The sequence below is a fragment of the Erigeron canadensis genome, chromosome 6, assembly GCF_010389155.1.
Source record: "Erigeron canadensis isolate Cc75 chromosome 6, C_canadensis_v1, whole genome shotgun sequence".
NCBI lineage: Eukaryota > Viridiplantae > Streptophyta > Magnoliopsida > Asterales > Asteraceae > Erigeron > Erigeron canadensis.
In genome coordinates, this window is record NC_057766.1 from 27,421,418 (window position 1) to 27,433,094 (window position 11,677).

General features: G+C 33.8%; 2 protein-coding genes across 2 annotated transcripts; both read left to right on the plus strand.

Moving 5' to 3' along the window:
• Positions 1-1,920: 1,920 nt before the first annotated feature.
• On the plus strand, positions 1,921-7,259 carry LOC122605237 (cysteine-rich receptor-like protein kinase 2). The gene is made up of 8 exons (XM_043778148.1): positions 1,921-2,327; positions 5,024-5,421; positions 5,592-5,714; positions 5,833-5,963; positions 6,132-6,342; positions 6,437-6,668; positions 6,779-6,938; positions 7,011-7,259. Exons 1-8 carry the CDS (start codon positions 1,921-1,923, stop codon positions 7,257-7,259), a joined length of 1,911 nt encoding a protein of 636 aa, XP_043634083.1.
• Positions 7,260-8,399: 1,140 nt separating this feature from the next.
• LOC122606236 (cold-responsive protein kinase 1-like) lies at positions 8,400-11,228 on the plus strand. Its single transcript, XM_043779197.1, has 8 exons — positions 8,400-8,758; positions 9,084-9,493; positions 9,606-9,725; positions 9,833-9,951; positions 10,033-10,252; positions 10,337-10,568; positions 10,661-10,814; positions 10,965-11,228. Exons 1-8 carry the CDS (start codon positions 8,400-8,402, stop codon positions 11,226-11,228), a joined length of 1,878 nt encoding a protein of 625 aa, XP_043635132.1.
• Positions 11,229-11,677: the final 449 nt, after the last annotated feature.

The following is an 11,677-nucleotide window of genomic DNA, read 5'->3' on the forward strand; positions in this document are numbered from 1 at the left end:
GGTGTTCATTAAAAATTTCATGCTCTTTCATTAGAGATATACTTTTGACGAAACTTTAAATCAGAGGGCGGAGCCCGTACGGCTAAGGCATTTGACTATCACACTCTTTGATCTATCACCTCCTATTACCTATCATACTCTATGACCTATAACCCACACCATCTCACTATAAGACAAATAGAACAATAAAAGACAAAAAAAGAAAAAAAAAAAAAAAAAAGGCAGTGAGCAACCCGAGGAACAATGGCGGTACTACATGGGCCGGGCACCTTCCCACTTTTTCAGGTCAATTTGTTTGTGGTGTTGCCTTTAAATAACAAAACACGTTAAAACGATAATTGTGGTCCCGCATCTCAGTGTTCCGAACTACGTAGCTGGTTTGTACCTAGTTTATAATACAGAAGAAGTGTTGAAGACATTCATGAGAAACCTTTGTTAAGCTGAATAAGTTTAAGTACGTCAAAAAGACTTTTCATTTCAAAGTAACTAAATAAAAAACTCCTCATCATATCGGTTGTATTGTACATATTGAACGCGTAAACTTGCTCTGCATATATTCCTTGTTTGCTTTGAGATTGCAAAGCAGGTGTTTTTGATTTGGATAGTTTGCTGATCTCTATAAAGTTTGGTTAAGATTGGCAAAGAAATTATTCGGCAAGTTGGTGGCGTTAATTAGTTTAGCTGCAACCCGTGATTAGTAAGTTTGCCTGTGGTTGCGTGATCTTACCAGATTAATTGTGAGAAAATCCAGGTACACAAAAGCAACAAACACCATGTGCCAACTATTGCGCCATCACCTAATCATGCCTCCTCTGTTTTGTTAAGGAAAATGAATACTAGATTTGGGAATGTCATGTGACTAATTATAGAATGAGACAAACTTTGACTAAAAGATGATTAGTATTTTGTTTAATGGAATAGGCTAAAATTAAACCCTTATGGTTTTATTTAACATCCATAAAAAGTTGCATCTTTTCATATTAGAGCTTATACTTGAATTTTATGATAAGTGTACAATTAATAATTAAATGCATCTTAGAAAGTCCTTGAGGCTTCGCTTAACAAAACTCCCGTTTAATAATAATTAGTTGGGTGTACGTGCAATGCGATAACAACCTCTTAAAAATTACAGAAATGTAATAAATATAAAGAAGTAACTTAATAATTAGTTGACCAATTGATAGCAATAACATATATTGCGCTTTTATTGTATAAAAAGAAATTGTCTTTTAATCGACGTTAAGTGTTTTATGAATAAAGTTGACTAAGGATATTTTTAATGGAGGTATCCTACACAAAGTATACATCTTTTCATATTCTTGTTTGTTCTTCTTTGTTCATAATGTTGAAGCATATTTGTTCATGAATGTCCATATGATATATATCCTTAACTAAGGACGTGTTTTTTGAAGTTTGTATAATCTTTTAAGTAATTGGTGATAAACTGTAATGATATATAAAAATATTTGTATTATTGGAGGTAAATTTTAAGGATGTGAAAGATTTATAACATTTTAAGCATTGGAGGTAACCTAAATGAATAAAAAATATCCATACAAAATTAAGTTAATAAAATTATTATTTATTAAATAAAAAAATAAAAATATTTAATTAACTTAATTCTGAATTAAGTATTATGACACGCACAACAAGTTGTACAAGGCAAATGGGATAAAATTATGCCAACTTTTGTCGTTACATGATTATAAATAATGCATAAGAATTACTTGGGAAAAAAAAAGACCACTACATGGACGATTCGTGTGTACTTATATTTTGAAAGGGACAATTCGTAAAAATAAATTAAAAGCCACAGGACGATTTCTGTAATTTATCCTAGGGAGTATAATATAATCTTAATTAGCTCCTATTATGAAAAGAGTGAAGCTAAAATACAAACAGAGAAATTAATAAAAGAAAATGAAACACATGACCAACAGATTGACATGGCGGCTTGCAACTTTGATGGTGGCGGTGGTGGTTTTCATATCAATGGCAGAACCAGTGACATCATCAAAGTCTCATAACAGAAACACCACTCTAATGAGATCTTATTGTAGTTTATTTCGCGGTAGGAGCGAAAAATATTTCTTGAGCAACCTCAATGCCACCCTTTCTAGCCTGCGTCAACAGCTGTCAGTCAACGGTGTACGTTATGCGGTTGCACGTACATTGCTCAACGGCGAGTCCGTGTGGGGCCTTGCTTCGTGCCGCGGTTATGTCTCGAATGCTGATTGTGTTGCTTGTTTCGACTATGCTGTCACTCAGTTAAAAGTATGTGGGACAGTCAATGGAGCTAATGCTTATTACAACGATTGTGATGTCAGGTTTGTACGTATAGTTTTTTCTTTCTTTCTTTTTTTTCTTAGATTTGTATGACTTGATTTTGTTCTGTTTATCACTTTAATTAGCAGTAATTCATCAATCTGGCCTACATCTACGTACAGAAAGCATAAGGAGAGAATTGTATAGTATTATGGTATATTTTTTAAGGAAATTCACCTTTACAACTTGTTTTTGTATATTAAAAAAGGATTAGTGCATGAATTAGTTCAAGAGAATAACTTTGTTCTGTTTGTTGTTATGTGTAACTTTATAAATTTTTAGTGTGTATGTATTAAACTTCTATTTTTCACGATCAAAGTATCCAACTTAATTACAACCTCTATTACAACCTCGATTGTGTGCAGCAGATTTATTGTTTGTTTAATTTTGCTATTATATATATATATATATATATATATATTGTATATAGTTGTTTTACTTTAATACTTATATTACAATACCCAACTTTATCTGAGGCTTTAAGTAAAATAAAAATATGTACTCGTATTAAGGTAAAACAAATAAAAAAAAATAGGTTTACGTTAACTAAAAATCATCGTGCATAATCATGAAAATCATCGTGCATCAATTGCTTCATGTCATGAATCAATTTAACCATTATCTAAGGGTCAAAATCTTGTATAACTTATTTTACTTTAATACTCTTACAATGACTAATTTTATTTAATGTTGACTTTATTACTGTATATATTATTGTATGTATCCAACTTGATATGTTTTTGTGAGTTTATTTTTCCTCATGTTACTACTATGTGTATCTTTTTATTAATATAGATATAACTACTACGTACGATAAAAGTTTTTTAAGTTTGCTACAGGTAAATACAAATAAAGTAATGCACTAATCCTTAAAATTGAATTCAACGTTCATTTTTAAAATAAAATTGACCGAAAGTCAACTTCTTAGTTTTCCTGATTAAGATATGTTCATGAAGCGAGAACTACATATAATGCATGTTCTTTTGATTATTCCCTCCAATAAATATGATAAATGCAAATGCTAATATTCTTAACTTGTACGAGTATTTTTATTTTACGTCAAGATTAATCACTTACTTCATTCGATCATGTATTCATGTGCCCATAAAGTTCAAAAAACATGTCTCTGCTTATTAAATTCTTATGCGTAGTGGCGTGTCGTCCATTTTAGTGGCCGAATTCTATTACAGTATATTAAAGGGCTAAGTGCGTCGAAATGCAGTTAACTAATTCTGAAAAGTTATTGTGTCAACGAACTCTAGGTCAGCTTTATTGTATTCAAGAAACTTGTTCAAGAATGTCATAGTAAACAAAAGTTACCGGGTAAGAAGTTAGCCGGTCACCACTTTCACGTTGACTGCTTACGTGACATCCACACAATAACTTTTTGGGATTAGTTTATGCACACAATAAAAATAAAAAAAATATATTATGTGAAGTAACTGGTCTCACATCCGTTTTATGTTCACAATAAACATAATTTCAAGTTTTCTGAATACAATAAAGCTAGCCGACCTAGATCGAGTCCGTGCACACAACTTTTGGTGATTAGTTGACTGCATTCCGGCGAACTTAGCTCTATATTAAAATGTAAATTAGGCCCTTTTATGTAATAAATAAAAATCTTTATAAATATAAATGTAAAGATTGTTACGTAGAAATACAAACATAATTACAAATATTAAAACACTAGTAGTTAAACAATGAGATCATAATTCATTAATCCTTTACATATATATTGAGTATCATGTATCACAAAATTCTTTTGTTTAAGTAAATATCTCTTAATTAGCCTCTTCCAATTTCATTGTAGATTTATGTCCTAAGATCATAACATAACTAAAATGTTATTCTTAATCAAACTAACCTGTTAACATACAATAACCCTTAAGAAGGTTACAATTTCGCTGGCCTTTTTCTTGGAATACTTATCAAGCCCAGTTACTTGATTGAACTTATAGTTTATACCTAAAATGGGCCTACAATATTCATGGGCCATATTCCATTGCATTGAATGCCCAGCCTGGCGATTGGGAAAAATGAAACTCCTTTAATCTATAACTCTCATGATTCTTGTCTCAATCTCTGAATTTTATAACCTTTGTTTTTGTAACCGTTGTATTTTTTAGCAGCTTGCTAGTTTTTCATCAATAAAAGCCTTACCTTGAATGTTAAAAAAAAAAAGATGAGTTGATGGCCGATGGATTTATATACCGAATCCATTTAAAACGGAAGATGAAATTTGTACCATATTTTTGATGGATCTAATACAAATGTGCATTATATTGATTTGTAACTTGTACAATGTGATACAATTGTGCATTATATTGATTTGTATAGTACAACTTATCAAAAATAATAATACGATTACAAATATCATCTCTCAGTTAATATAGGTGTCAGAAAGTTAACCGGAGCCCAAACCTAACATGATTAATAAGCGTTTTGCCAGCGTATATAAGTATAGAAAATCACTTTGCTGTAAATAAGTTTGGATGGCCAAACCCGAATCGAACCTTTAATTAAATGTGTTAGTTCTGTCGATCCATTTGTGACATAATCACATTTTGCACAACACAAACCAAATTACTTTCTTGTTGTATTAGTTTCGTGTGGGAAGTTATCACCCCTAACGGAATATTGATAAATTAGACTAACTCATATCTCCTAGTAATTCTCTATTGTTTATTTAATGTAGGTATGAGAATGTCAACTTCTATGCTGATGCTAATATAAGAGCTGGTGCAGTTATATGTGGCAATAAAACATCACCTCAGGCATCAGACTTCAGAAAAACAACCAAAAGCTTGTTATCAGACCTTCGAATCGCAACACCAAAAACATCAAATTACTATGCAGCTTCAACTAGGCGTGTATCTAACAGTAATGTTACCGTGTATGCCATTGCCCAATGCAATCTAAATTTAACCCAGAACGTGTGTCAAGAATGTTTAAACTCGAGATATAGTTCTTTGGATGATTGTCTACCTGGCACAACCGGGAGGGCTATTGACAATGGATGTTTTATGAGGTATTCCAGGACTCCTTTTTTCGGACAAAACCAGACTACTGATATCACAAATCTTCTCGGGGACGGTGAGTCCTCTGCTCTTCAAAAATTAGTCTTTTTAAGTTTTTTCTACCCCATCTAGAAATCAGTCATTAGATATGCATTAATTAGTGTTCAAGTTTTAGTTTTATATGTAATTGTGTTTGTCAATATTGTATCTTTGGATGTTTTGACATTTCATATCAATGATTTGCAGGAGATTCAAGCAAAAAGAAATCCATAATTGGTGGAGTTGTAGGAGGTGTATGCTTTCTGTTTTTGATATTGGCATATTTCTTATGGCGACTTCGATCCAAAAACAAAAATTCTTGTGGAAGAGGTAAATATATACTACAAGAATACAAGATGTTCTATATTGTAATAAGTTATAATGCCTGGATATCTAAAATAGTCAAAGGCCTCCTGACTGTGCTAAATTTATGTTTTTTGATCATTAGATAGAACATCTGGATCAACTGAATTACTGCAAGGTCCAACAAGATACACGTATGATGATTTAAAAATAGCGACAAATAATTTCAGTGATGAGTACAAACTTGGAGGAGGGGCGTTTGGTGACGTATACAAGGTATTTATAATGTTAAAGCAGTTATGTATTTACATTTTAATTTATATGTATAACAGCCCATAGTTAATGCATCAACATGATCGACATATGTTGCTTCTCCACAAAAAAAGAAAAAATGAAGTATCCTCGCTTCGTTTGGTTAACTGTTTGTGTAACACCATGATGCAGGGTAAATTCAAGAATGGGGATACAATTGCAATTAAGAAAACAGTTATGACATCTACTAGAAGAAAGATACACATTGATGATGAACTTAAGATCATATGTAACGTTCATCATCGTCATCTTATACGCCTAATTGGATATTGTTGCAAAGGGCCACTCTTGTTTCTTGTCCACGAGTACATGGAAAATGGTAGCCTTGATCAGTTTCTTTATGGTGAGTCGAGATATGCTATTTGATTTACGAGCACTCAGATTTGTCCATGTTAAAATCTCTATTTTGGATTGAGTAAGTTACCTTTTGCCAACAGGTGACAAGTCAAGGAATCTTACTTGGAGCCAGAGGTTTGATATAATCTTTGGGACAGCAAGAGGTCTTGCATATCTACATGAACAATACCATGTTACCATCATTCATGGGGATATTAAAACCAGCAACATTCTACTTGACAACGAATTGCACCCAAAAATTGCAGATTTTGGGCTGATAAGGCTACTGCCTGAAGACAAGACTCACTTTAGCACCAAATTGCCAGGATCCTTGTATGTTTAAGTTAATATATATATATATATATATAGGCTCCTACGAATTCAATTTCCGCACTCCCTGGATGGAAGAGTGAGCTGATAACCATATAATGTATTTTTTTCAGGGATAGTGCTTATGTAGCACCAGAATACGCCGTTCATGGGCAGCTATCTGAGAAAGTAGATACTTATAGCTTTGGTATTCTCGTCCTTGAAATCATTAGCGGGAAGAGGTGCCATGTTGTCAAAGATGGTGAATTCGGTAGCCAAAGCCTCCTTGATCATGTAGGCATCCCACACTTCGATATGATTATTCATTTATAGTTCTTTAACTTTTTCTGTTATTGTTTCTGATAGGCATGGAATCTATACGAGTGTGGGGAACATTTGAATCTAATGGATGACAGACTAGACCCTAGCGAATATCAAGCAGAAGATGCAAAAAAGATCATAGAGATAGCTCTGACATGCACTCAGTCACCAGTCTCAGCAAGGCCAGCAATGTCTGAGGTTGTTGCACTTTTAAGTGACAGATCACTTGAAGAAATACTACTAGTAAGGTCTACATTCCATGACGATGACGTAAAGATTGAAGTTGATACCTAAAGATCATTTTCCTCCAATGTGGCAATGCCACTGCCTCTTTATTTATGCCACATTACTAGTTTGATTTTTACAATAATGTATGGTAAGATAACCAACATTAATGTTCATGTCTCTGTTTTCCCTTTCAAATTCCACCCCTGTTTCTCTACCCTCCATGTCTGTAGCTTCTATTGACCCGAGCCCCAGCTCCATATTGTATGAGTTTTACCTTGTGGATTATACAATTCATATATGTGTGAAATGTTAAGAAAAATACTACTCGTATTATGGTACATTAATTCTATCCCACTTAATTATAATAACAGAGGAAATCACACAAACATCATTCTTGACAAAGGTATGGATCATTTTAAGCTTTGAAAACACAATTTTTGCAAAATCATCCTTTGACCCACAATCTTACGTGGACGCCTACAATACGAAAGCACATAACACCCATTATACATGTTATTTTTCAGATCTAGGATGCATCTGATATTGTTACATCAATACATCTCATATTCTATACCATTACATTTGTCTTTCAATTTTGCACAAATCGAACGAAAAGCTCTGCCTAACACCATCAAACGTGTCGTAACTCACTTTGATAAGGGGACTGACACACCCACACGCTCGTCCTTGATAATACGTGATTAAGAAACAAGAATTTGAAGAAGTACATTACATTTCCATGACTCTAACCATGTCATATAATAGCTTGAAAAATGATTTATTACATGTAATGTAAAATATGATCGATGTTATGTTTGTTCGGAAAATTTAAAATTTGGTTCTATACTTTCATGTGCAAAACATCTAAATAATTAGATCCATTTGTGGTCATGTTTCCTTAAACCCATGTATCATTTTTTTTTTCATTAATTAAAGTATACGCCATTAGCTAAAAACAACCAATTCTTGAATTAGATAATACCCTGACACATCTTAATTGGCCATTAATTTGGGACTATGATAATTATAAGTCAACTAATTACAGCTAGAGGCATTTCTTGATCATTGCAAGAAGAATATTTTTCTATCAATTCTCTACTTGCCTTGTTGAAGCTTCAGTCCAACATTGCATTCCATCTTCTGGCAATGGAACAAAAAACTAGATTTCCCATTTCAAGACTTACAAAACCTTCAAGAATTTCGGTTATGCTAGTCATGGTGTTCATGTTGGTGGCAAAACAGGTGACTTCGCAATCGTCGGTTGATAGGAATAACACTCTTTTAAGAAAATACTGTAGATTATACAATGCAATGAATGGGCCGGCTTATTTAAACAACCTCAACACCACCCTTTCTAGCCTTCGAAAACAATTATCCATTGGAAAAGTATACTATGCCTTTGCACAGGCCGTGGATAATGATGAATTTGTGTATAGTTTCGCTATGTGTAGAGAATATCTCTCGACCTCCCAGTGTCTGACGTGTTTTGACACTGCAGCTAATGACACAAAAGCATGTGGTTTTGCCGATGGTGGTAATATGATTTATGATGATTGCAGTATCAGGTTTGTGAATATAATTATATATATATGCTTGAGATTATCAGGAGTCGTGTCCCATATTAGGAGTCATTCAGATTATAATTGTCGTTTTTAGAACTTAGGGGCTGCTGGAACATTATACCAGATTATCTTTAATTAACAACCGGCTTTGGTTGATTATAATTGTGTCATTCATTCTTATGTGATCTTTGTTACAATCTGTTTCTTGATTCAACTATTACTTGACTTATGCCTTGATGCATCATACATATCATTTTCTCGGTACAAGCTTGGCAGGACAAAGAAGTACACATTAGTATATGCTAAAATGTACGTCTTTTGTTTATAGGTACGAGAACTATGTCCAAGTATTTGGTAACACCAGGGATAATGATGCCCTTCCATCTAGCGTATGTGGCAACGAGTCAGCATCTCAGCCCGTAACAACTTTTAACAACGTAATATATGAATTGCTTTCTAATATTCGAGACGCAGCTCCAAGAACATCTAATTTCTATGTAGCATCGACAAGGCATGTCTCGACCAACAATTCAACCGTGTATGCAGTTGCACAGTGTGTTAAAAACATAAGTCAAGCCGTTTGCAGCAACTGCTTGAATACGGCTTATGACAATTTACAAAATTGTCTACCCAGCAAAGAGGGAAGGACCATTGACTTTTATTGTTTTATGAGGTATTCTGACACTCCTTTTTTCCAAAGGAACCAGACCATAAACATCACACCTTTCGTAAGTAAAGGTGAGACATCTTATAATTCATTATTTTAACTGAGTCATTTGGATGCAATTAATTAGTGAAAATCAATGTGCTAGTAGACTAATTGAGAGAAATTTGTATCTTTCTGTCATAGCAATTTCAAGCAAGTTGGGAGTTATAGCTGGAGTAAGTAGCGGGGTAGGTATCTTCGTCCTTATACTCGCTTTGTGGTTATGGTATCGACGACATAAGAAGTCTAAGACGGTTGGAGAAGGTAAAACACCGAAGAAGTACTGTTTCCTTACATTTATAAACATCCATCTCAATGTGTACTTCTTAGATAATTAGGGTTACTAACTATATTTTATTTCTTTTAATTAGATGATGACAATGGATTACAAGGAGGAAAAAGTTATAGCTACCAATGTTTGCGAATAGCAACTCATAATTTTGATGAACAATATAGAATCGGGAAAGGAGGTTTTGGTGAGGTATACAAGGTAATGATTTCATTTAGAATAAATGGTTCAAGTATATATTGAGCACAAACGATAATCGTTTCTTTATTTGTCGCTTAACAGGCAATCATGGATGATGAAAGTGTAGTGGCAGTGAAGAAACTTAATAGTTTCTTGGTTGGTTGTTGCAGAGCAAAATCAGATTTTGTAAACGAAGTGAAGCTTACAAGTAATGTTCAGCATAGAAATCTAGTACGCCAACTAGGTTGGTGTATTGAAGGACCTGAACTACTTCTTGTCCTTGAATACATACCACAAGGCAGCCTTTCCAAATTCTTATGGGGTAAGATTAACTTACAAACTTATTTCTTGTAAGTAGCAGATTAAACTATTGACAAACCCGGATTATAATGTTCTTCACGGACAGGTGCTAAACGGGGCACACTGAACTGGCAAAAGAGATTTGACATTATCTTTGGAGTTGCTAAAGGTCTCGCCCATCTTCATAATGAATTCCATGTAAAGATAATCCATAGAGATATAAAGTCGGATAACATTCTTCTTGACGATGATTTTCAACCCAAAATCTGTGATTTTGGTTTGGCTAGATTTCAGACAGAGGATCAAACCCATATTAGCACAAAGCTTGCTGGGACTTTGTAAGTAATTGTACACTTTCCCTACCCTTTATAGAGTCACCCGATTCAAAAATTTAACCTTACTAATATGGTTCATGACGAGATCAATATAGAGGATACATGGCACCGGAATATGCAATCAATGGACATTTAACAGAGAAGGTTGACACCTACAGCTTTGGCGTCGTGGCCCTTGAAGTCATTAGTGGTCGAAAATGTACTGATGTAAACTTTAGTGGACCTGACACAGATCACCTTCTTGAACATGTGATATCCAATTTCCTTAATTGGTCTTTCCTAACATATCTGAACTCAAGATCAGATATATACTTGATAATTCAAGATGCATATTGAAGAATCAAAGATCTAACTGCAAATATACATGTGATAAAAGCTTCTTTGTTTTTTTTTGAATAGGCATGGCAGTTGTACGAGAAAGGTGAACATATGGAGTTAATCGATGAAGCATTAGGTACAGATGAATACGATCAAGCAAGTGTGATGAGGACAATAGAGATTGCTCTAATGTGTACCCAGTCACCAGCTGCTTTAAGGCCAACCATGCCTGAAGTTGTTATAATGTTGTCAAGTGGACAATTTTTAGGGCAAAGACAACTGGTCAAGCCTAGTTTCAATGATTCTCGCAGACTGATGAGACGAATAGTTGCAAATCGGTCATAGAATTCTACACCACTTGTATCGAGCTCTTGTGTACATTTTTAGGACAGCATGATAAAGCAGCCTAACACGAGTACAACTAATTTGATCGTATATATCTTGTTCTTCTAGATTTTGGCATAGGAGTTTGAAATTATCACTTAGGGTGCACCACTTTATTGTGACAAAAAAAAGGAACTTCACCTAATATTTAAAGGGGAAATTTCATAAGAAGACAACCTTTTTATTTGGTATCAAAACCTAAGATAGCAGTATCTCACTTTATAGAATCTAGTCGATCGACTATTTGTACAATATCGATCTGTGTTAAGCAACACACTGTCAATATTTAGCCACTAAAGTACTGGTATGATGTCTATCTTGTATGAACATTCAAATTAACTATCTTAGTGAAGTGTTGATTATATGTCTAATGCCATAATAATGAATAATATCCACTAGTAAGTTTTTTA

Coding starts and splice junctions, on each gene's coding strand:
- LOC122605237 (XM_043778148.1), top strand. CDS start 1,921: ATGAAACACATGACCAACAGATTGACATGGCGGCTTGCAACTTTGATG. Junction 5,964..6,131: donor CGTTTGGTGACGTATACAAG/GTATTTATAATG, acceptor ACCATGATGCAG/GGTAAATTCAAGAATGGGGA. Junction 6,669..6,778: donor ACCAAATTGCCAGGATCCTT/GTATGTTTAAGT, acceptor TATTTTTTTCAG/GGATAGTGCTTATGTAGCAC.
- LOC122606236 (XM_043779197.1), top strand. CDS start 8,400: ATGCTAGTCATGGTGTTCATGTTGGTGGCAAAACAGGTGACTTCGCAA. Junction 10,253..10,336: donor CCTTTCCAAATTCTTATGGG/GTAAGATTAACT, acceptor CTTCACGGACAG/GTGCTAAACGGGGCACACTG. Junction 10,815..10,964: donor CAGATCACCTTCTTGAACAT/GTGATATCCAAT, acceptor TTTTTTGAATAG/GCATGGCAGTTGTACGAGAA.